This window comes from Dendrobates tinctorius, unplaced genomic scaffold (assembly GCF_039654945.1).
Source record: "Dendrobates tinctorius isolate UK_male_01 unplaced genomic scaffold, ASM3965494v1 ptg000084l, whole genome shotgun sequence".
NCBI classification, from domain to species: Eukaryota; Metazoa; Chordata; class Amphibia; order Anura; family Dendrobatidae; genus Dendrobates; species Dendrobates tinctorius.
The window spans coordinates 39,527,639-39,553,965 of record NW_027361752.1 but is presented as its reverse complement, the minus strand read 5'-3'; the positions used below and the strand labels follow the sequence as shown (position 1 = coordinate 39,553,965).

The following is a 26,327-nucleotide window of genomic DNA, read 5'->3' as shown; positions in this document are numbered from 1 at the left end:
GGATGATAATGCACCAATTCATACAGGTAGAATCGTTAAAGCATGGCACGAGGAACATTGTAATGAAATTGAGCATCTCATCTGGCCCCCACAATCCCCAGACCTCAAAATTATTGAGCATTTATGGACGATTTTAGAGATTCAAGTTAGACGTCGATTTCCGCCGCCATCGTCGCTTAAAGAACTGGAGGGTGTTTTAACTGAAGAATGGGCTACAATTCCTTTGGAAACAATTCACACCTTGTATGAATCCATACCTTGGAGAATTGAGGCTGTAATCGCCGCAAAAGGTGGACCTACACCATATTAAACTAACTTTTGTTGATGTTTCCAGGTGTTTATTATTTTGTCCAACCCCTGTATATCTTATGTCCTGGCATTAATCTTACATCTGGGTGAATGCTCTACATTACAGGAATGAAACCTGTATGCCTGTGTGTACATTAAAGGGAAACGTATGAGATTCACATTGTACGCGATTCACTATTACAATCCTGTATGCGGGCATACTCTGACCTGTTCAGAGGTCACTGTGCAGGGAGGAATCCTGTATGCGGGTATACTCTGACCTGTGCAGAGGTCACTGTGCAGGGAGGAATCCTGTATGCGGGTATACTCTGACCTGTGCAGAGGTCACTGTGCAGGGAGGAATCCTATATGTGGGCATACTCTGACCTGTGCTTTATACCATATTAAAAAATAAAGTACAATTTTCACAATGAACACTAAACCTAATTTTAGAATCATACTTTCTTGTTAGCAGCCACATTGAGATAGGTAACAAATGACTAACAGATTGACTTAAAGTGTTTTTGGCTCATGATATAATCTGGGCACAAGTCATTATGAAGGGGAAGGGGGTGAGCTGTAACATCACCTATTGTGACTAGTGGATACTGTGTGATCCGATATCCGTCATTGCACAGGAGGAGGCAAGCCGTCACATCTATTGTGAATGGTGGATCCTGTGTTATCTACTGTATATAGAGGTGATATCAATCATTGCACAGGAGGAGGAGGTGAGCTGTGACATCACCTATTGTGAATGGTGGATCCTGTTATCTACTGTATATAGAGGCATTATCAGTAATTGCTAGGAGTCACACACACCATTGTTGACCAAAATATCATTGGGCTGCAAGCCCTTCTCCTCCATACACACATGCTCCTGCGTGATTTATGGGCGTTACGCTGCCAGATTACTGTCAGCCACTTAAGTCCCCGTCACACACAGCGAGATCACTGCTGAGTCACAAGTTCGCAACAGCAATCTCACCAACGATATCGCTGTGTGTGACACCTATCAGCGACTGGCCCCCCCACCGGGTATCGCTGATCGTGCTCGAAAGCCCTGGACATTTTTTTGATCGTTGGTCTCCCGCTGGCCAGCACGCATCGCTTCGAGTGGCAGGCAGGAGACCAGCAATCAGGGAGCTGGAGCCTGGTATCCAAGGCAAACTGCGGGTTACTAAGGGTGGTTTCACATTAGCGCTTTTGTGCGCAGCGCATCATGCGCAATAGTAACGCATGCAAAAAACGCATCATGCGTTTTTGCATGCGTTTGCGTTTTTTAGGCGCATTCGTTCTTTATTGTTTAAACCCAGTGTCTACACATTTTTATGACAAAAAAGCATGGTCATCAAAACGCCTGCGTTACCATAGACTGTAATGCGTTTTTTTGTCGCATTCCGTGAGCAAGCGTGCGCATGCGGTTTTTTGACAAATTTCGGCGCACCCAAAAATGCAACATGTTGCGTCTGGAGTGCAAAGGCGTACACGACTAAAAAACGTATGCGCATGAAAACGCATACAGACGTGTGCAAACGCAAGACCATGCGTCCCCCATGTTAAAGATAGGGGAGCATGACGCATGCAGCGCTGGTATCTAAGGTACACAGCTTGTAACTAAGCGACGCCTTCGCTTGTTACCCGCGTCGTCGCTGGTCCTCATCGCTGGTGAGATCTGCCTGTTTGGCAGCTCACTAGCGATCATGTAGCGACACACCAGCGATCCTGACAAGGTCATATCGTTGTAGGGATCGATGGTGCGTCGCTATGTGTGACGGGGGCCTTACTCACGGGGAGGACAAAAACGATCAGCCAATGAAATTCAAAAGGCCAAAGCTTTCTTCTGTTAGTTTACACTGATATTAGCAGAATCATCCTACTTGTCTAATGTGAATAGGAGCCTTCATCCTTGTATGTGATGGCTATGAAACTGCTGAAAAGGTTATTTGTACAGAATAGGAAACGAGTCTAATATTAGACATCATGTCCAGTTTGAAAATTGATATTTTGGTTTTGTATTTTTATCTTTTGACATTTTTCTAAACCTAGGAGTCAGATGTGTGACTGTGGCTGGACTTCACAGGAGACCGGTAATTTAAAAAAAAAAAAAATAGACTTCAATGCTACAATATTGTATAGCATAAGCAATCAAGATGTCGCAGGTTCAAGTATCCCAACAGGTTTATAAAAAAATTTGGTACAATTTTCTTCATTATGATACCTCCCTCAAAAAATTGGAACTCTTAAATGGCCTCTGTCTTTTGTCCCCTTTCAAAAAACTTTTCCTGATATGCAGTAACCCTCGCGTTCCACCAAACCGCTGCACGAAAAGCACCTACTGTATCCTCACCCATCCCTTGTAGGCCGAGCCCTCGCAGGCAGGGTCTTCTCTTCTCCTGTACCAGTCAGTGGCATGTTTTGTTCAAGATTATTGTACTTGTTTTTATTATGTATACCCCTTTTCACACGTAAAGCAGCATGGAATAAATGGCGCTATAATATTAATAAAATACTACAAATAAAATATAGTAAAAAATAAACACAATATAATACAACAAATAAAATAAATACAGCTCACTGTATTAAAAAAAAGCAATGGATCTATGACACATTGTTATCTGACATGTATGTTCAGGTGTGCTGATATATTGTCCGCATGGTGTTATCAACTGCATGCTGTCAGGACTCCGTCGTATATATTGGTCAGTACTAATGACATACGCTAATTATTTGCTGCTTATATATTGCACTATACTCTGCACGTCCAGTCGGAGTATATTGGTTCATGGTTTTATTTGCTTCTTTTGATTGAAAGTTAAAGGGAACCTGTCACCTCATTTTTCGCATATAAGCTGCGGCCACCCCCATTAGGGGCTTATCTACAGCATTCTGTAATGCTGTAGATAAGCCCCCGATGTAACCTGAAAGATAAGAAAAACAAGTTAAATTATACTCACCCGGGGGCGGTCCGGTCCGATGTCACAAGTCCGGGGCCTCCCATCTTCATGCGATGACATCCTCCTCCTTGCTTCTGTCGCGACTCCTGCGCAGGCGTAATTCTCTGCCCTGTTGAGGGCAGAGCAAAGTACTGCAGTGCGCAGGCGCCGGGAAAGGTCAGAGAGGCCCGGCGCCTACGCACTGCAGAACTTTACTCTGCCCTCAACAGGGCAAATCAGTACGCCTGCACTGGAGCTACGCCAGGAAGAGGACGGTGTCGCATGAAGATGGGAGGCGCCGGACCCGTGACACCCATCGGACCGGACCACCCCCCCCAGGTGAGTATAATCTAACTTGTTTTTCTTATCTTTCAGGTTACTTCAGGGGCTTATCTACAGCATTATAGAATGCTGTAGAAAAGCCCCTAATGGTGGTAGCCACATATTATATGCAAAAAAATGAGGCAACAGGTTCTCTAAGTTTTATTTTACCACTAACTGCTACCTCACTATTCACAAAGAATTAGCCAAACCCACAGAAGTTCTTACCTGGTGGCAACTGCATTGGATTAAATCCAGGCCTCATAAATGGAGGTGGAGGAACACCAGGAGCAAAACCTGGGGGTGGTATGTTTATAGGTCCTGGGAAACCTGGCAAAGGCATTACTTGAGGCATAGGCATTCCTTGTAATGGTGGCAATAAAGGCAACCCTTGCGGGGGTGGAGGCAACCCTTGAGGAGGTGGTGGTAAACCTTGGATAGAAGGTAAAGTAGTACTAGGCTGCAGAGTCGGAATGGAGGGTATTGTGGGAAGAGGTGGGACAGATGGCATTGGCTGAGGAACTGGCTGTTCATGCAAGAGAAGAAGAAAAATGCATTAAGTACAAAAACCACCACAAACACTGGTATATACAAAACCTTATTGTGACACAAAGTCGTATAACTATAATGGTCACGACGTGGGGAGTGATCACTAATTCCTAAGCCGTTTTTCTAGAACATGAAGCCAAACTCCCGAGCAGAAGTTACAAAACGTGGCTGCAAACTCTGTACAAACTAGTAGCTGGCATTAACACTCACCATGACTGGCATTGGATGACGAATCGGGAGAGACAGCATAGATAAAGGTTGTACAGGTTGAGGTATAGATGAAGTATTTTCAGCCTGTCCACTTTCTGTTGCCCCATTATGAGGCACATCTGTACTCTCCGTTGTTTTTTTTTTAGTAAAAGGTTTCCATTCTGAAAAAAAAAAAAGACAAATTAGTTTAACAGTCAATGAGTAACCAACCAGAAATATTCAGCGATAAATGTCACGTACCTGCAGAGAGCGTGTCGCTGTCCAACATGCCTCCTTCGCACAGTGTCTCCAGGTCGTCAGGTTTCACTTTACTCCATGGTATGTAGGTGACCCCTATTTCAACATCCCAGTATTGCTTATAGTCCGCTTTAATGCCTTTGTTCAAAGCCCATGCAATCTAAAATACAAATTCGGCAGTGATAATTTCTTCTGTCCATACATTCTTAATCATTCTGTGGCAAAAAGGCATGAAACATTGCCACATACCAGAAAATATCTGTATTGTAATTCATCTGCAGGACACAAACACTAATTTTTGCAATAATAAACTAAGCGCAATTATTCAGTAATAAGATATGAATGTGCTTTATTATTTCGGAGCCTATTAAAATTATTATTACCTTCATAAAACTGACATGTAATTAGCTTTGATTGATGGGAGAACCATGTGCCCATACAGATCGATAAGTTAAAGAGATCAAATTTGTCCTACTGATCTGTCCCTTCCAGGATTGTGTACAGTTGGAATTTAAAGTGGTTTTCCCACAAACAAAATATGGATCTTTATGTACTCACCGTAAAATCATTTTCTCCGAGCCAATCATTGGGGGACACAGAGACAGTGGGTGTTAGGCTGCTGGCCACTAGGAGGACACTAAGTAAACCAGAAAAAAAAGTTAGCTCCTCCCCTGCAGTATACACCCTCTCGCTGGATGAGATTTCTCCAGTTCGGTGAAAAAAGCAGTAGGAGCATAAACAGTCAACAATAACCATAACTATGTCAAAACCTAAGAATGCTACAGTGAGCCAAAAGGCTAAACAGGGTGGGTGCTGTGTCCCCCAATGATTGGCTCGGAGAAAGGGATTTTACGGTGAGTACACAAAAATCCCTATTTCTCCTACGCCTCTTTGGGGGACACAGACAGTGGGATGTCCTAAAGCAGTCCCTGGGTGGGGAGCATACAACTGCTAATACCCCATGTACCACCGGCTTAACACTGTGGTACTGCCGATTGCAGGATGCATCTGCCAAGAGCTGCATCCGCAGAGGCCTGAGAATGAATTAGGCAATGTTTTTAAAGGTATGCAGGCTGGACCAAGTCGCAGCCTTGCGGACCTTTTCTGGTGAGGCATGGTGCTGAATGGCCCAAGAGGCGCCCGACCGGGTAGAGTGCGCCTTAATCCCCCCCCTGGGACAGGCACGGTCCTGACACGGTAGGACTCCTGAATCGCCAAGCGAATCCACCTGGCTAGCGTTGCTTTTGGCACGGCTAGACCCTTCCTATGCCCCTCTGGAAGTATGAACAGGGCATCTGACTTGTGGAAGGGAGCCGTCCGCGAGATGTACCGTCTCAGCGCCCCAACCACATCCAGGGTGTGGAGGGCCTTCTCAATGCGATGGACTGGCGCCGGACAAAAGGAAGGCAAAACAATTTCCTCGTTGAGATGGAAAGAGGAGACGACCTTGGGCAGGAAGGACGGGGACGTCCTGAGAACTACCTTTCCCTGATGAAAATTCAGGAACGGAGAACGGCAAGACAGGGCTGCCAATTCCGAAACTCATCTGATTGATGTAATTGCCACTAGAAAGACCACCTTCCCAGAGAGGTCGGTCAGTGACACGTCCTGCAGCGGTTCGAAAGGAGCCTCCTGTAAGGCCCTGAGAACGACATTAAGGTCCCATGATTCCAATGGCCTTCTATAAGGAGGCGCCACATGGGAAGCTCCCTGAATGAACGTCTTGACCTGAAGATTGGTGACAAGGCCGAAATTTGGCCCTTGAGCGAGCTAAGCGCGAGACATCATTTTAATCCGGATTGAAGGAATTCCAATATGGCTGGAAAGGAAAACACCAGAAGTGATCAACCATGATCCTTGCACCACGAAAAGAAGGTTTTCCAGGTGCGGTGATAGATGCGCATGGACACAGGCTTCCTAGCACTATTCATGGTGGAAATCACGTCGTGAGAGAATCCAGCCTGTGCTAAAATCCAGGATTCAACAGCCACGCCGTCCAAGACAGGGCCCCAGAGTTCTGGTGGTAAATCGGGCCCTGCGAGAGTAGATCCATGCTATCTGGAAGTTGCCAGGAGACGTCGGCGACTAGTTGTATTAGTTCTGCATACCATGCACGGCGCGGCGAATCTGGCACGACTAGGATCAATGGTACTTCCTCCGCTCTGATCTTCTTGTTGACCCTCGGACCAAGCGCAGGGGGAGATGTACGGGAGCCGGAACCGGTGCCATGGCAGAACTACTAGGGCGTCCGCTCCGATGGCGCATGGTTCGCACGATCGGGCAATGAACCGAGGAACCTTGTTTAGTCTTGAGGCCATGAGATTCACATCTTGAGTCCCCCAACGATGACAAATCTGCTGAAAGCCTTCCGGATGGAGACCACTCTCCCGAGGCAAGGCCCTGGCGACTGAGAAAATCTGCAACCCAATTTTCTACGCCCGGGATGTGGATTGCCGAGATGGGCGAAGGGTTGGTCTCGGCCCAATGAAGGATGTGACTCACTACGTGCTTGGCCATCCCGCTCCACGTACCACCCTGGCGCTTGATACACGCTACAGCCGTGGCGTTGTCAGATTGGCTCCTGATGGGGTGGCCTGCGAGGAGATGGTGGAAACTTCGTAGAGCAAATCTAAACGCTTGTATCTCCAAAATGTTGATAGGGAGATGTGACTATCGGGTTGACCAACGACCCTGTGCCGTGTGGTGACATAAGACAGCACCCCAGCCGAGAAGATTTGCGTCGGTGGTTACTACCAACCATCTTACTGGGAGAAAAGACCTCACTTGATTCAGATTCAGGGAGGACCTCAATGTCCACCACCTGAGGACTTGCCTGACCTGCAGGGACAGAAGGATCCGACGGTCCAGGGAGAACGGGTTCTTGTCCCAAGCTAACAGCAACGCATGTTGTAAGGGACGGAGGTGGAACTGCGCAAATGGAACGGCTTCCATCGCTGCCACCATCTTTCCGAGTACTCTCATGCTGAAATGAATGGTGTGAGAAACCGGTCGGGAAAGAGTCCGCGCTGCCTGTTGTAAGGCTTGAGTCTTTTCTGGAGGGAGAATGACCAACCCGCGGGAAGTGTCCAAGATCATTCCTAAAAAGGAAATCTGCTGAGCCGGTTTTGGGAAAGACTTTTCGAAGTTATCTCCACTCCAGGCGAGAAAGTATATTTATTGTTATATCCACGGATTCCTCGCAGGCTGGAAGGGACGGACCCTTGATGAGCAGGTCGTCCAGATACGGTAACACCACCACTCCCCGCGAGTGGAGAATGGCCATGACAGCCACCATGACCTTGGTAAAGACCCTGGGGACGGTGGCGAGTCCGAAGGGTAAGGCAACGAACTGGAAGTGTTCCTCGTGAATTGCAAAACACAGGAACTGCTGGTGGAACGGGCAGATCGGAATGTGAAGGGAAGCGTCCTTGATGTCGATGGATGCTAGGAACTCTCCTTTTTCCATGGAAGCGACAACTGATCGGAGACATTCCATTCAGAATCGCCGTACCTTGACAAACTGATTTAACAGTTTGAGATCCAGAATGGGTTGCATCGTCCCATCCTTTTTTGGAACCACAAAAAGGTTTGAATAAAATCCCCTGAACCTCTCTTGATGAGGGACCAGAATGATGACTCCATCCATTAGGAGTGCCTGAACAGCCTGAAGGAAGGCTCGTCTTTTTCTTGGGGGGAGAGGAAAGGAAAAACCGAGTTGGAGGGGGGAGAAGAATATTCTGTCTTGTATCCGGAGGACACCAGCTCCCTGACCCACTTGTCGTGGACGGCTGCGAGCTAGGTGTGGCTGAAGGAAATTAGGCGACCGCCAACTTTGTCAGTGTCCACCGGATACCGCAAAAAGTCATTGGGTATGCTGGTGCGGGAATATTTTCCTCATTTAACTTCAGAATCCTGTTGACTGATTCTAAAAGAGAATCAAGCGACTCTTGATCAGTTGGGGGATTCTGAGGGGCTGACATGTCAGATTCGAATTCAGAGTCGTGCTCGCTGTGAACCTCAGGAGAGGGAGAGCGAGAGACAGGAGTCGCCGATGCTGAGGCGCGAACGTGACTAGGGGACGCGTCATGGGTCCGCTTTCTAGAGACCTGACCATCCCTTGAACGAGCACGGCCCCTGCTGGTGGACGGTTCCCGGCCGACGCCAGAGCCCTCCTAGGGAGGTAAGGACGCTTTCTGACTTAAAGAGTCCTCCCGGAGGGAGAATATAGCCTGGGTCAGAGACTCCACCGACCGTGACAGGGACGCAGCCAACTCAGGGGTACTAAACGCAGGAGGCCTGTCAGCAGCGGCGGCGTAGGGCGTTGGGAGTGTAGGCCGGGGCACAGGACGGGTCGCAGTCCGTGCATAACGGATTAGTCTATGCACTGGGTAAGGCAGACTTGCAAGTGGTACACACGGTAAAAAACGCAGTGTGTTTCTTAGTAGCCTGTTTAGCCTCCTTAGATTGAGACATAGCGCTCCTGAAAGGGTTAACGGCAGAGTCTGCTGCAGCTGCAGGGAATGTGCCGGGAAGGGGTTAAGCTTTAATCTGAGGGCAGATGCAGCTTACCCACAGTCCTGTGCTGTGTCCTCTGGGAGAAAAGCGGTGGCCCTGTGGTGTCACCCGGTATCCGGCTGTCCAGAGCAGGCCTATAGCGCTCCTGAAAGGGTTAACGGCAGCTGAGGTAAAAGACATGGCCCCTGAGATTGGAATTGCACGTCTCGTAAGGAATGAGGCGCCAAGAGGAGGGGGCGGCGACGTTGGCGCGGGCGGCGCTATTCAAATTGCAGCCTAGTCGGCTGGTAAAGCCGGGGACTGAATTTTTGGCCTACCCGCAGTAGGCGCCTGGGACGAGGAGGGGGCGGCGCTATTCAAATCACGGCCTAGTATGCCAGAAAAGCTGGGGACTAAATTTCTGGCCTCCCCGCGGTAAGCGCCGGGCGGGTTGGTCCGCGACCAGGCGCCAGTGTACCGCCACTGATGCCAAGTCAGCGCTTCTCCCGGGGACAAGGACCCGACCCCATACCTCAACTCCTGTGCTCAGGCAGGTCGCGCTGTCCGGGGTCTTGCAGGCGTCTCATCCTCCGGGCGATGTAGCAGAGCTGGAGGAGGTCTTAAAGGGATATTGCTCAATCGATTCACCCTGTGGCAGGGGGATGGAGAGCTCTGGGGCTGATTCAGGGCATCCGAAAAGCGCTGCTCAAGTCCTCTCCATGCACTCCTGTGCTTCGTCCTGTTGCGCTTGCCCTTGTATCCGTGGAGCACCGACCGTAAGGGGAACGATCGTCAGAGCAAACAACCCCATTCATCACATGAAAGTGTACGGGGAGGTATACTTTGTGTGCTTGCCTGTTGTTGGTTCAGGGGAGAGAGGGCCATAGAAAGGAACTGTCGCCCTTTCACTCCAATAATTAAATTTACAGAAAAACAAAAATGAAAGGTGTATACTGCAGGGGAGGAGCTAACTTTTTTCTGGTTTACTTAGTGTCCTCCTAGTGGCAAGCAGCATAACACCCCCACTGTCTGTGTCCCCCAATGAGGCGTAGGAGAAAGTACATTTTATTTAATAGATCTTGGAATAATGTCCACAATTTGATGTGTTTTAAAATAAATATAAAAATAATAAAGTCCCTGTGCTGAGATAATCTTATAAATGAGCTGCTGCTGTGTACTGTATTGGCTGTGCCCGATGTGGAGCTGCTCCTGTCGGCTGCTCATACCATTTATGCACAGAGAATACAGCAGAGACTCGTAGCTGCTGCTTTCTGAGGTAACATTTCCCTGCCTTGTTCATCACAGGAGCAACTCTTTCTCCGGTGTCACCAGATTTGTGAGCTCATCATAAATCAAGTCAGTGAGAAAAGCTCAGTGGCCGCTGTAGCTCCTACATCACCGACTTGATTTTTTGACTTCAGAGACCTGAAGACACAGCAAAAACATTCGCTCCTGTGATAAAACAGGGAAAAGTGTTACTACAGAAAGCAGCAGAGTTGAGACCCTAACCTTTCATCTGCATAATCTCATCATAAATTGACTTAGGGCCCAGTCACACAGAGCGACTCACCAGCGATCCCGACAACGATATGAACTTGTCAGGATCGTTGGTATGTCGCTACATGATCGCTGGTGAGCTGCCAAACAGGCAGCTTTCACCAGCGATCAGCACCAGCGACGACGAGCGCACTCGTCGCTGTGTAATAATAATACATTTTATTTCTATAGCGCCGACATATTCCGCAGCACATTACATTTCAGAGGGGATTTGTACAGACAATAGACATTACAGCATAACAATAATCACATAGCTTATAACAAATACCAAGAGGAATGAGGGCCCTGCTCGCAAGCTTACAGTCAATGAGGAAAGAGGTAGACACGAAAGGTGCCGCGCGGCACTTAGAAACCCGCTGTTTACCTTGGTTATCAGCTCCCTGCACCAGCGCACTGGTAACTAAGGTACACAGCAGGTTTCTAAGCGCCGCGCTGCGCTTAAAAAACCCGCTGTTTACCTTAGTTACCAGCTCCAGCTCGCTGATCTCCCGCCTGCCACACACAGCGATGTGTGCTGGCCAGCAGGAGACCAACGATCAAAAAAATGTCCAGGGCTTTCCACAACGATCAGCGATACCCGCTGATAGGTGTCGCACACAGCGATCTCGCTGGTGAGATCGCTGTTGCGTCACAAAACTTGTGACTCAGCAGCGATCTCACATGGGCAGACAGCCATTACAGAGTGCACAGCAGGGGCACATTTATAAAATTCTCAGCACAGGAACTTTTTTTTAGTAATACATCTAATTGTGGGACTTATTATTCAAAGGTCTATTGATTAAAATGTATTTTCTGCATTGGACAACTCCTTTAATATTTAACTAATCTGTACACAAATCCGAGGTTGACAAAAGGAAAAAAAAGGAGAAGGAGCAAAAAACCCTGCAGCTATTTTTATACAGTAGGAGCCTCAGCACCCTTAACACCACAATTAACATTTCCCAGACTTTTCTTTCATATGCCATAAGTTTTATGAAATGTCAGACTACTCAGAGGTTTATTCAACTTCTGGATGTCCCCACTTCACTGCAAGCCTTAAGGCCTCGTCTCACATAACGAGATCGTTAGCGAGATCGCTGTTGCGTCTCCGATTTTGTGACGCAACAGCTATATCGCTACATGTGACACAACCTTCCGTAACCACTTCAACCTTATACCCATTCACCCAGCCCACGCTGCAACAAGCTTTCCTACATCCATGATCTTTTTGTTACTACCAAACTTTCCTTCCTCGCCATCACCGAAACCTGGCTCACCCCTTCTGACACAGCCTCTCCTGCTGCATTTTCATATGGTGGCTTCCACCTTTCTCACACCCCCCGCCCCAGCAGCAAACATGGCGGAGGCGTTGGTTTTCTCCTGTCAGATACCTGCTCCTTCACCCCAATCCCACTGCCACCCTCTGTTACCCTCCCTTCCTTTGAGGTGCACTCTGTGCGCATCTACTCCCCCTCCAACTGGCTGTCATCTACCGCCCCCCAGGGCCAGCCACCACCTTCTTTGACCACTTCACCACCTGGCTACTTCATTTCCTTTCCGCGGCCATCCCTACTATCATCATGGGCGACTTCAACATCCCCATTGACACTTCCCTCTCAGCTTCCACTAAACTTCTCTCACTTCCTCCTTCGGCCTCACTCAATGGTCTTCTACAGCCACCCACAAAGATGGCCACACACTGGACCTCATCTTCACCCGCCTCTGCTCCCTATCTAACCTCTCTAACTCACCTCTTCCTCTCTCTGACCACAACCTTCTCACATTCTCTTCCCTCTCCACTCCATGTCTACAATCCCCACCCCACAAACTTTCACACCCTCGCAGAAATCTTGACCTACACTCATTCTCGGAATCCCTCCTCCCTCTCACAGATCTAAGTTCCTTACACAATGCAGGTGACGCTGCTGCTCTATATAACACCACAACAGCTGTAGCTTTGGAATCTGCTTACACATACCAAAGCTCGCAAAATCAACAGACAGCCCTGGCACACCAGCCTGACCAAAGAACTGAGGCGAGCTTCCAGGGCTGCTGAGCGCAGATGGAAAAGATCCCACTCCAACGAGCACTTCATCTCATTCAAACAGTCCCTCACTACTTTCAAGACCACACTCGCCACAGCTAAACAAACCTACTTCTCATCTCTCATATCCTCCCTGTCTCACAACCCTAAACAGTTATTCAACACCTTCAATTCCTCCGTCCCCCCAGCACCTCCTCCCTCCCCACTCATCTCAGCTGAAGACTTTGCCTCATTTTCAAGCAGAAGATTGATAACATCAGAGACAGTTTTGGTCAACAACCCCCAGAGCCCCTCGTCCCGACTTCCCAGCCCTCCACCTCCAAAACCAACTTCTCCACCGTTACAGAAGATCGACTCTCCACTCTACTCTCAAGATCACATCTCACCACCTGTGCACTTGACCCGATCCCATCCCACTTCATCCCAAACCTCACCACAGTCTTCATCCCAACCCTAACCCATCTCTTCAACCTATCACTAACAACTGGTGTTTTCCCCTCAAGCTTTAAACATGCCTACATCACACCTATCCTCAAAAAGCCCTCTCTTGAGCCATCCTCTGTATCTAGCTATCGCCCTATATCACTTCTCCCCTATGCCTCCAAGCTACTGGAACAACACGTCTACCTTGAACTGTCCTCCCATCTCTCTTCTTGCTCCCTCTTCGACCGCTTACAATCTGGCTTCCGGTCACACCACTCCACTGAAACTGCCCTTACTAAGGTCACCAATGACCTCTTAACCGCCAAGAGCAAGCGACACTACTCTGTCCTCCTCCTCCTGGACCTGTCTGCTGCCTTTGACACAGTGGACCATTCCCTATTATTACAGACCCTCTCATCCCTTGGCATCACAGACTTGGCCCTATCCTGGATCTCATCATACCTAACAGACCGGACATTCAGCGTCTCCCACTCACACACCACCTCCTCACCTCGCCCCCTATCTGTCGGATTCCCACAAGGTTCAGCCCTAGGAACCCTGCTCTTCTCCATTTACACCTTTGGCCTGGGACAGCTCATAGAATCTCAAGGCTTTCAGTATCATCTCTATGCTGATGACACACACATCTACATCTCTGGACCAGATATCACCTCCCTACTAACCAGAATCCCTCAATGTCTGTCCACTATTTCATCCTTCTTCTCCGCTAGATTTCTGAAACTTAACATGGACAAAACAGAATTCATCATCTTTCCCCCATCTCACGTGACCCCCCCAACGAACCTATCCATTACAGTAAATGGCTGCCCACTCTCCCCAGTCCCACAAGCTCGCTGCCTCGGGGTAATCCTTGACGCTGATCTCTCCTTCAAACCACATATCCAAGCCCTTTCCACTTCCTGCCGACTTCAACTCAAAAATATTTCACAAATCCGTTCATTCCTCAACCAAGAATCTGCAAAAACCCTAGTCCATGCCCTCATCATCTCTCGCCTTGACTACTGCAACCTCCTGCTCAGTAGCCTCCCCTCGAACACTCTCGCACCCCTCCAATCTATTCTAAACTCTGCTGCACGACTAATCCACCTGTCCCCCCCGCTATTCCCCAGCTTCTCCCCTCTGTCAATCCCTTCACTGGCTCCCCATTGCCCAGAGACTCCAGTACAAAACCCTAACCATGACATACAAAGCCATCCACAACCTGTCTCCTCCATACATCTGTGACCTCGTCTCCCGGTACTTTCCTGCATGCAACCTCCGATCCTCACAAGATCTCCTGCTCTACTCCCCTCTTATCTCCTCTTCCCACAATCGCATACAAGATTTCTCTCGCGCATCACCCCTACTCTGGAACTCTCTACCACAACATATCAGACTCTCACCTACCATCGAAAACATCAAAAAGAGCCTAAAGACCGACCTCTTCCGACAAGCCTATAACCTGCAGTAACCACCGATCGACCAAACCGCTGCATGACCAGCTCTACCCTCGCCTACTGTATTCTCACCCATCCCTTGTAGATTGTGAGCCTTCGTGGGCAGGGTCCTCTCTCCTCCGGTACCAGTTATGACTTATATTGTTTAACATTATTGTACTTGTTTTTATTATGTATACCCCTCCTTACATGTAAAGCGCCATGGAATAAATGGCGTTATAACAATAAATAATAAATAGCAGCAACCGGGCCCCTGCTGTGATGTCGCTGATCGTGCTTGAATGAACTGGACCATTTTTTGATCGCTGGTGTCCCGCTGGGCAGCATGCATCGCTGTGTTTGACGCCAACGAGCGACCTCGTTGGCGACTCAGAACTCAGGCGGGAGTCGTCAGAATAGCTGCTGTGACAAGGTCCCAACGACTGCCGAGGTCATTATACAGATCGCTGTATCGTTGCTGCGTCGTTGAAGAGATCTGCCTGTTTGACAGCTCACTAGCGACAAACCAGCGATCCTGACCGAGTCGTAACTTTGTCGGGATCACTGGTGTGTCGCTTAGTTTAACGGTACCCTTAACCCCAGAGCCTATTTTCGTTTTTGCGTCTGTTTTTTGCTACCCTTCTTCCCAGAGCCATAGCTTTTTTTATTTTTCCATCAATATGGCCATGTGATGGCTTGTTTTTTTGCGGGATAAGTTGTACTTTTAAACGACACCATTGGCTTTACCTTATCGTGTACTCAAAAACGGGAAAAAAAATTGCAAAAAAAAAAGTGCAATTCCACAATTTTTTTTTAAATTTTTTTACCATATTCACCAAATGCTAAAATTGACCTGCCATTATTATTCTCCAGATCATTTCAAGTTCATAAACACCAAACATGTCTAGGTTCTTTTTTATTTAAGTGGTGAAAAAAAAGTTTGTTAAAAAGAAAAAAAAAATTGTGCCATTTTCCAATACCCATACAGTCTCCATTTTCGTGATCTTGGGTTGGGTGAGGGCTTATTTTTTGTGTGCTGAGCTGACGTTTTTATTGATACCATTTTGGTGCAGATAAGATCTTTTGATTGCCCGTTATTACATTTTAATGCAATGTCATGGCGACCAAAAAAAGCATAATTCTGACACTTTGAGTTTATCGCTATACCGTTTAGCAATCAGGTTAATTTTTACTACTGATATATCGGGCGATTCTGAATGCAGCAATACCAAATATGTGAATGTTTGATTTTTTATTATTTTGTTTTTGAATGAGGCGAAAGGGGGGGCAATTTAAACTTATTTGCTAAATATTTTTAAAAACTTTTTTTTTTTGCACTTTTGGCATATTTCAATAGTCTCCATGGGAGACTGGAAGCTGACATAACCTGATTGGCTCTGCTACATACAGGCGATGATCACATCACCTGTATGTAGCAGAATACCTCACTTGCTATGAGCACCGAACATCGGGCGGCGCTCACAGCAAGCCAGCAGTGACAACCAGTGAGGTCTCCAGGAGACCTCTGGTTGTCATGCCAACTCATCGGTAACCCGCGATGAGTTTGAAAGCAGCATTTAACGGGTTAATAGCCGCAGATGGATTGCTGCAAATTTTGCAGCAAAGTTTACAAAACCAATAGGACCACATCACATTTAAAGTGACTGAGTGGCCTATATGACAGAAAATACCTAAAAGGGACACCATTCTAAAAACTGCACCCCTCAAGGAGCTCAAAACCACATTCAAGAAGTTTATTAACCTTTCAGGTGTTTCACAGAAATTAAAGCAATGTGGAAGGAAGAAATTAAAATTCAGTTATTCCCCACAAAACATTCATTTATCCCCAAATTTTGTATTTTCACAAGGTTAAAAGGAGAAAACGGACCCCAAAACTTGAGCACTTTTTTGAGTGTGCAGATACCCAATATGTGGCGGAAAACTACTGTTTGGGCGCATGACAGGGCTTGGAAGGGAAGGAGCACTGACACGTACCCGTTTCTCAGCACGGGTCAATCTATCTACTCTCACTCAGTCCAGCATTCGACCTCTGTCTTATGCTGCATTGGAAGCATAAATCACACCCCGCTCATACACGCTGCCACCACTCACCAAACACATGGGCGATGAGTCCCGGAAATACTACTACTACTATATGACAATCACCAGGATCATACACTAAGGCTATTAAGTTTTAAGCTTTAATAGAAAAGGTACAGTGCTTACAATAAAAAGATATAAAAAAAAAATATGGAAATAAAAAGTGACATACAAATAGGCAAAAAACAGTTATAAAAATAAAAGGGAGAAAATTTACAGAATTATCTAAACCTTGCAGTCTGGTATTATGCTCCCTGAGGGGGAGGGATGAAAATGAAATGGCTCACATCAGCTTGGCTGTCCCTCAGTCTGTGAACAGCCTTATATGGGTGAAGGCCTAATTTATAGATTTAACCTGGAGATCAGTTTTCTGGACCCGCCTTTCATGTTAATATTCGAATTCCTCGTTTGTGATTGGGCCATGGCTACTTAACCAATAAATATATTATGTTTTCTCTAAACACTCTGTGTAACCTTGCTTTCTCATAGTAAATAGAAATTGTTAGGTTGCAGTTTGGCGTCTCCCTTCAAAGGACTCAGAAGGTGTGAAATGTTTCCATTTCTGTGCATGTCAGAATGGCACCCTGAGACCAGGAAAGCTATGTGTTTGGAGAGAAAAATTGTCTGGAATAGAGAACGGACGCCATGTTGCGTTTGGAGAGCCCTTCATGTGCCTAAACAGTGGAAAACCCCACCACCCCACAGACACACACACATACACACGTGACCCCATTTTTTAAACTAGACCCTCAAGAAACTTATCTAGATGTATGGTAAGCCTCTTAACCTCACAGGTGCTTTACAGAATTTTATGAAGTTGAGCACTGAAAATGAAAAAAATACATCATTCCAGCAAAAAAAAAAAGGTTTGGCTTAAATTTTTATTTTCACAAGGTTAACGAGAGAAAAAGGACTGAAATATGCGTTGAGCAATTTGTTTTGAGTACAGATACCTCCATATGCGATGGAAAACTGTCTGGGCACATTGGAGGGCTCGGAAGGGAAAGCGCGCCATTTGACTTTTGGAACGCAAAAATGCCTGGAATTGAGAACAGACACCACGTTGCGTTTGATGTGCCTGAACTGTGTAAACCCCACCACAAGTGACCCCATTTTGGAAACTAGATCATCAAGGAACTTATCTAGATGTGTGGTGAGCATTTTGAACCCCCAGGGACTTCACAGAATTTTATAATGTTGAGCAGTGAAAAAGAGGGATTTTGGGTTCTTACCGTAAAATCTTTCTTGGAGCCTTTATTGGGGGACACAGATTACCATGGGTGTATGCTGCTGCTGCTAGGAGGCTGACACTATGCAAAACAAGAAAATTAGCTCCTGCCCGGCAGTATACACCCACCGACAGGCACCAAGTACCTCAGTTGGTGAGAAAGCAGTAGGAGAAGCAAAAAAAACTCACCATATGTACCAACCCAACAAGGGACTCGAAGACCCAACACGGAACAACTTAAACAGGGAGGGTGCTGTGTCCCCCCAATGAAGGCACCAAGAAAGATTTTACGATAAGAACCCAAAATCCCTCTCTCTTTATCGCCTTATTGGGGGACACAGATTACCATGGGACATTCCAAAGCAGTCCCGAGGGTGGGAACAGCCATAAAGGAACGAAAGAAGGAAGGGCTTAGGTCGGCCGATGTGCTACCACCGCCTGCAGAACCTTCCTACCAAAAGCTGCATCAGACGAGGCCTGGGTATGAACCCTGTAGAACCTCGCAAAGGTGTGCAAAGACGACCAGGTCGCGGCTCTGCAAAGTTGTAAGGCCGAAGCCTGGTGTCGCACAGCCCAAGAAGCCCCTACAGCCCGGGTGAAGTGGGCTCTCACCCCCGGAGGGGGCCGCTTTTCCCAAAGTTGGTAGGCTTCCAGAATGGTAGAACGAATCCAGCGAGCAATTGTGGATTTGAATGCCGGAAGCCCTTTCTGGCGACCTTCAGAGATGACAAGCAGGGAATCGGATTGGCGTAAAGAAGCGGTGCTGGCAAGGTAGACACGTAAGGCTCTCACTACATCCAGTTTGTGGAGCGACTTTTCCCGAGGATGAGCAGGTGCAGGACAAAACGAGGGAAGGACGATATCTTCGTTAATGTGAAAAGGAGATACCACCTTTGGAAGGAAGGAAGGAACTGGCCTGAGAACGACCTTATCCTGGTGGAGGATTAGGTACGGGGAACGACAGGATAAAGCCGCCAGCTCAGAAACTCTGATGGATGTAATGGCGATTAGGAAAGCCACCTTCCACGAGAGAAGAGACAGATGAATGTCCTGGATAGGTTCGAACGGCGCCTTTTGGAGCGCGCCAAGAACGAGATTGAGATCCCACGGATCTATAGGAGAGTGATGAGGAGGAGCCACATGGGCGACTCCTTGGAGAAAAAAGTCTTCACCTGCGGTAAGAAGGCCAGATCCTTCTGGAAGAGAAATTGCCAGAGCAGATACCTGTCCTTTGAGGGTACTGAGGGACAGGCCCGCATCTAAACCGGACTGGAGGAAACCAAGAATGGATGGAATGGAGAACGATAAAGGAAAAACATCGTTATCGTCACACCAACGGAAAAAGGCATTCCAGTACCTATGGTAAATGCGAGAGGATGCTGGCTTACTAGCTCTGATCATGGTTTGAATGACCCGGTTGGAAAAGCCCGATTCCCTTAGAATCGCGGCCTCAACGGCCATGCCGTTAAACTCAGACTGAGAATTCTGGTGGTAAAGGGGGCCTTGAGAGAGAAGATCTGGACAGTCTGGAAGCCTCCAGGGAACGTCCGCGAGCATATTCACCAGCTCCGCGTACCAAGGACGTCTTGGCCAGTCCGGAGCCAGCAGAATTACTGGGGTGCCTTCTGACTTTATTTTCTTGACTACCCTTGGGATCAGGGCAAGGGGAGGAAACAGGTAAGGCAGTTGGAACTGGGACCACGGAATTGCCAGGGCGTCACAACCGACGGCTAGCGGATCCCTGGACCTGGCTACGAAGAGTGGAACTTTGTGGTTCATCCGAGATGCCATGAGATCGACGTCCGGGGTGCCCCAACGCTGGCATATCTGATTGAAGACTGTGGGGTGAAGGGACCATTCGCCTGAAGCTAGGCCCTGGCGACTTTAGGTACTGTCACACTTAGCGATGTACCAGCGATCCCGACCAGCGATATGACGCGGTCAGGATCGCTGGCACATCGCTAAGTGGTCGCTAGTGAGCTGCCACACAGGCAGATCTCACTAGCGACATCGCTGGGGACGGGGATCACTACTTACCTGTCACACCAGGCGATCCTGCGTCCTCCCGCCCGGCTCCACGCGTCGCTCGTCCTCACAGCAGGAAGCGCCACAGGAAGCTGACGACGAGAAACGGTCCTGAACGTTCTCGCGCGATCAGAGATATCCAGCGGGGGAGCCGGTCGTAGGTATCAGACACAGAGATATCGCTAGCAATATCGCTATAACGTCACTAGTTATAGCGATATTGCTAGCGATATCTCTTAGTGTGACATGCCCTTTAGGAAGTCGGCTGCCCAATTTTCCAACCCTGGAATGTGAACGCTGGAGGTCGCCGGAACGTGACGCTCTGCCCAACGCAGTATCTTTGCCTCTTCTGACATTACCTGCCTGCTGTGAGTACCGCCCTGGTGGTTTATGTACGCCACGGCCGTGGCGTTGTCCAACTGAATGCGGTTTGCCTATGAGGAGAGGCTGCCAGCGGAGGAGAGCAAGAAAGATTGCTCTGATTTCCAAAAGGTGGATGGGAAGAAGAGCCTCCTGGGCGTTCCAGCGCCCTTGGGCCGTTTTCCGATGGAAAACCGCCCCCCATCCTAGGAGACTGGCATCAGTAGTGATGACTTGCCACTGAGGCGGAAGAAAAGACCTTCCCTGGAGAGCTGACGCCGGAAATGTCCACCAAGTCAGAGATTGCCTTACTCTGAGAGGAAGGAGTATGGGACGGTCCAGAGAAGTGTCCCAGATTGAAAGGAGGAACAGTTGGAGAGGGCGAGTGTGAAATTGTGTGAAAGGCACTGCTTCCATGGATACTATCATCTTCCCCAGGACTCTCATGCAGGACCAAGTGGCAACGGGCCTTGAGCGTTTTAGGGATCGGATCCCCTGGCAAAGGGCTGAAAATTTGTCCCTCGCAAGAAACACTCGGGCTAGATTCGTGTCGAATTCCATGCCCAGAAATGTCAGACGCTGAGTAGGGTGCGGGATGGACTTCTTTGTTGACAATCCATCCGAGGCGGCCGAGAGTATCCAGGGTTATCTGAAGACTTTGAAGACAGTCCTGGCGGGACGAACCCTTGATCAAGAGATCGTCCAGATAAGGGATGATGACAATCCCCCTGGAGCGAAGAATAGCCATGACTGTTGCCATCACCTTCGTAAAGACACGGGGAGCGGAGGCTAGGCCGAAGGGAAGAGCCGTGAACTGATAGTGGTTCTCTTGGATCGCAAAGCGGAGATATCTCTGATGTTGCCGACACACAGGGATGTGAAGATAGGCATCCTGTATGTCCACAGAACAGAGGAACTCTCTGGGTTCCATCGAGGCTATCACCGAGCGCAGAGACTCCATTTTGAAATGGAGGAAACTCACATAGCGGTTCAGCAACTTGAGGTCCAAAATTTGCGAAGGGAGACGTTTTTTTTTTTGGACTACGAAGAGATTCGAGTAGAACCCTGAAAACCGTTCGTTTGAAGGAACGGGGACAATTACTCCGGCGGAAAGAAGGGAGGAGACGGCCTGAAGGAACCCTGGCATCTGGGACTGCTGTCTTGGGGTCGCGACTGGAAGAAGCGCCTGTTTGGGAGGGGGGGGGTAGGGGGAGAAAATTCGATTTTGTATCTGGATATGACGATTTCCCTGACCCAAGCGTCGTCAACAGACAGTCAAGCGTCCGTGAAAGAGGAAAGTCTGTCTGCCACCCTGGAGGAATTTCCAGGTGGGGGTGACCCGTCACTTGGAGGATATCTACCGAACCGGAAACCTGAAGATCTGGAAGATTGGCCTCTAGATTTCCAGTGGGAGCGGGCCTATATGATGGTTTTCTCTGCTCCCTGGAAGCAGAGGACCGGTCTTGCTGGGAAGACCCTTCTGTGGAAGAGAAGGGGCGAAAGGACCTAAACGGCCGAGAAGCTTTTCTGTTGAAAAATCGTCTAGGCCGAGATTGTGGGAGAGAGGTACTTTTGCCCCCAGTGGCATCTGAGATTATCTGATCCAGCTTGGCGCCAAAGAGCCTAGAACCGTGAAATGCCAGGTTAGTGAGAGACTTTTTAGAAGTGGTGTCCGCATTCCATGATTTCAACCAAAGGATACGGCGTATGGTAGCTCTTGCTACGCAACCCGACGCATCCAAGGAAGCGGCCAAAAGATATTTATCCGCATGATTAATTTGGTCTGCTAGCTCTTCCTGCGGAGCGGCCGCTAAGATGCCCTTGCGAAGAATTTTTGCCCAAGCTGAAATGACTTTTGCCACCCAGGCGGAAGCGAAAATAGGACAAAGGGAGGTGCCGGATGCCTCAAAAATGGACTTAGCCAGCGATTCTATTTGCCTGTCCGTTGGATCTTTAAGCGATGCCCCGTCCAGAAGGGATAGAACAGTTTTAGAAGAGAGACGGGAAACTGGTGGATCCACTTCGGGAGCCTTGGACCATTTTGTGAGAAGGTCCGCATCAAAGGGATATAGCACATCCAAGTACTTGCGGCCTGAAAAACATTTCTCAGGGTGTTCCCAGTGTCTTGCTAACTAAGTGTCGAACTCCTTGTGATTAGGAAAGGTTCGAGAGGGAGGTTTTACTCGCTTAAAGGATATGGAGCATTCCTGAAGAGGAGCCTTATCGTCCTTTATTTTGAGGGTTTGAAAAATAGCTGCTATAAGGCTATCAACCATGTCCCGAGTTTTAGACATGTCTGCCTCTGAGTCAGATCCTGATTGGGAATCATGGTCTGACCTAAGGTCGTCTACCGATGAAGGAGATGAGGAACATAGCCTGGGAGAAGCGGAAGGACCTTGTGAGCTGGCAGAAGAGCCTGAAAGAGCCCGCTTCCTAGACCCTCTACCCGGTCTGTCTGAAGGTCGCGGTCAGGTACGGGCGACTCACCGTGAAAGGCGGTCGGCGCATAGGTGGCTGTAGATAGCTGAAGTATCCGTTCTAAGACCTGGACCAGAGACTGAGAAACCTTAGTCAGGTCAGAGACCGACTGAGACATTGCCACGGCCCACTCTGGAAGAGGTGGAGTGCTCTCATTTCGTGTTTCGGAGTGCTCCTGAGGGGCAGACAAAATGGAAGGGCTGCAGGACGGGCAGAAGTGAGACGAATGACCTGACGCCCACTTCTTTTTACACTGCGCGCAGGCGTAGTGAATAGGTGTGGGTCTAGCACAGAGAGCCCCTGCAGGGTTGGGCATATGTGAAAAAAGTATGGCAGTATATCCGCACGTATGTGAGAGGGAACTGCTGAGGGGAGCTAATTGGAGCCTCAGAACAATAGCATCAGAGCCTACCGAGGTTCAGATGCGCAGTCGGGCGCCGCTGTGTCCCCCATGCAGAGAGCAGAGGAAGAGAGCGATGTCCAGGAAGTCAGAATCATGATAGCGGTAGGCGGGGCTTAGCGGCCGAACCGCATGATTGGAAGACAGCAGCGGGGGGGTGGGGCTGAGAGAGGGGACTGACAGCGCTGAGGAGGAAGAAGCCCAGTGATAGGATAATAAAGGCGCGAAAAGAGCGTGCGCTCAGGAAGAAGGAAGCTTTCAAAGTGAAAGCAAAAGTAAAAAAGACGTGGTTACCACCAGAGACCCTATGGCCGACAGCGCACCCGGGGACCGCAATGCCGCAGGAGATATGGAGGATACCGGGAAATACACTGCCCGCAAAATCGCTGCTGAACCCCCCCCAGAGGTGAGCGATGGGAAGAGGAACTCGCGCGCCTGCATAAAAAGACACTAAGCACAAACTGAGGTACTTGGTGCCTGTTGGTGGGTGTATACTGCCGGGGAGGAGCTAATTTTCTTGTTTTGCATAGTGTCAGCTTCCTAGCAGCAGCAGCAGCTTACACCCATGGTAATCTGTGTCCCCCAATAAGGCGATAAAGAAATAAACACATTTCGCACAAAGAAAAAAAAAAAAGTTAGCCCCATATATTTATTTTCACAATCTGCGCATGCACCACCTACGGCGGCCAATTTTCCGAAGATCTTCACAATGAAAAGGATGGGAAGTGCGGAGACTCAAGACATTTTCTGGAAAAACCCGGGGCCCGCCGCAGCCTCGCACAGTTGAACAATCCTTCCTCCCAGCCCGGGGCTAGCAGCATTGCCCCACTCCTGCCGCCGCCAGCTTTCTGCAGCAGCGACCCTGCCTTCTGTGACCTTACTCCACTGTAGCTGCCTCTCCAGTAAACTACATTCGGATTATAAGATGAACCATTATTTTCCCCCCAATTTTGAGGGAAAAAATGCGTCTTATAATCTGAAAAATACAGTATAATATTGATAAATAGATGTGCTTAAAAAAATAGTCTTCATTGTACTGGACAGAGCTGCATACCTTTATTGCCTTCTGATTAACCTTGTAATTTCCTCTGCTCAGTTTTTGTAAAGCACGATATGCATCCAATCTATGCACCATAACTATGTAAGCACAGCCGCGTGGGGGGATCATCTGCAAAAAAACAAACACTCCCTTTTATTGTTGTAAATGGTATACTCTTTAAAAACGCAAAGCCTCAAAACTGAAATATCACTTTCGGTACCAGAGGTAAAGCAAGCTACCTTTATGGAAAATTAAAGTGCATACACACTTACATTAATCGAATCAATAGGCCCAAACTCTTCAAGGAGGCTGCCAACGTCTTGCTGGGTCGTCCTTTTGTCCAGTTGTCCGACCCATAGTGTAGTGCTGCAAACTGAAGAAAACAGAACATGAGAAGAAAAAGCACTGAGAAGAAAAAGCACTGAAAACAGAAGCCACCATGCTTAGGCCTGTTTCACACTTCCGTTTTTTCAAATCCGTCAAAATCCGTTGTTTTCCGTAAAAAAACGGATCCGCCATTTTTTGCAGGATCCGTTTTTTTTGTCCCATAGACTTCCATTACGGTTACCGCGGATCCGTCAAAAAAACGGATCCGTTTTTAAAAAAACGGATCCGTTTGCATCAGTTTTCGTCAAAAAAACGGAAACGGATCCGTTTGGCGGACACAAAAACGGAAGTGTGAAACAGGCCTTAAACAAAGCGATACACGCCAGAGGCTGTAAATCCGTAAAGAAAGTATGGGAGAACTGGAGAATAGAACATTCAAAGCCACTTAAACGTCTCACTCACCACTGACAGCTTGAGATTTAATAGGGGGAAGACCTTTCACTCTACGCTCTCGTTCCTTTTCACGGTCACGCTTTTCTTGAGAGCGAGATTTTGGGGAGTGACGTCGTCTGTCACGGGATCTAGAACGTGATCGTCTGTGCCTAGAACGACGAGAGCGGGAACCAGACCGAGATCGCCGCCTCTTAGGTGATCTGGAGGTAAAATATATAAGTCCTGTTCACTTCTACAAACATTAATGCTTCACTATTGAAGCTAGATATACATTATGCTTTTGAAAAGTAAAAAAAAAAACCAACACAAAAAAAAAAACAAAAAAACATCCAAGAGCAGTTAAACCATAAATTAAATGAATTTTCAATGTCCAGGGTATCCCTTGCTGTAGTGCTGTTCATGCTCTTCTACAGACAATATCAATTTAAAACGCCTTCATATGATCATTCACATGTGCTTCAGCATTGCTATGTATAACAAAATATGTATAACAAAATTAATGATAGCCGGCCACGAGCTGGCATTCACAGGACTATCGTAATGATCGGCAAGGGGGTTTTATGTAAACCCCTAGCCAGAATGACGTGCTTCTAGCAGGAGTGTATTAAACCCCTGACAGGAAGGTTTAACTGGCTAATGGCTGACATGGGAAAACAATCGCAGCATTGTGCGACTGCATCCGAGATTTGGATCACACGCACCCATACAAGTCTGTGGGTGCATGTGAAACATCGTACTGCACTCTGATATCACCCCTGAGTGCAGTGTGATTCTTGCAGACACCGGCAACGGAGGTGATGGAGAAATTAGTTTCTCAGTTTCCTCCACACCTGTCGTTTGATTCTCTGATGCGAGAGGATCGGAGCACAGAGCACTGACACTCTGCTCTTGCTCATAGCAGAGCAAGAGCAGTGTGTCATTAGCATCCGATGCTCTTGCATCAGATGTGTTACGCTAATGTGACTCCGGCCTAACAGCCGCAGATGGAGGTCTAATCCACCTGCAGATGTTCAACACACATGACAACTTATTAAATCAGTCAATGCTGAGAATTACTAGCAGATACTTATGCATCATGCAATACCATCACAGAGGCATCATATTGGGATAATTGTCCTGCTGCTGAATTTAAAGAAACAAATAGCCAATGTTAAGAGCTATTAACACTTTTGTACAGCGCTGCACGTAAAAGGGAGATCGAGTTGGAAGGGACCTCCAGGGTCATCATGTCCAACCCCCTTGCTCAATGCAGGATTGACTAAACTATCTCAGACAGATGTCTGGCCGACCTCTGTTTGAAGACTTCCATTGAAGGAGAACTCACCACCTCTCGTGGCAGCCTGTTCCACTCATTGATCACCCTCACTGTCAAAAGTGATCGGTCTAATGTTTGTAATTGTAATACAATACTAATTAGAATATAAAAAAAAAGGAAAGGATGTT

At 47.9% G+C, this 26,327-nt stretch overlaps 1 protein-coding gene across 2 annotated transcripts in view; it reads right to left on the bottom strand.

Moving 5' to 3' along the window:
• Window positions 1–26,327, bottom strand: part of SCAF4 (SR-related CTD associated factor 4) — a 141,902-nt gene that overhangs the window by 52,484 nt on the left and 63,091 nt on the right. For both annotated transcript variants that reach the window (XM_073584554.1, XM_073584553.1), the window contains exons 12-17: window positions 24,894–25,084; window positions 24,377–24,477; window positions 24,120–24,233; window positions 4,545–4,701; window positions 4,305–4,465; window positions 3,774–4,071 (exon numbers count right to left, since the gene is read on the bottom strand). In XM_073584554.1, coding sequence (XP_073440655.1) covers window positions 3,774–4,071; window positions 4,305–4,465; window positions 4,545–4,701; window positions 24,120–24,233; window positions 24,377–24,477; window positions 24,894–25,084 — 1,022 coding nt within the window. The remainder of the gene's footprint in view (window positions 1–3,773; window positions 4,072–4,304; window positions 4,466–4,544; window positions 4,702–24,119; window positions 24,234–24,376; window positions 24,478–24,893; window positions 25,085–26,327) is intronic.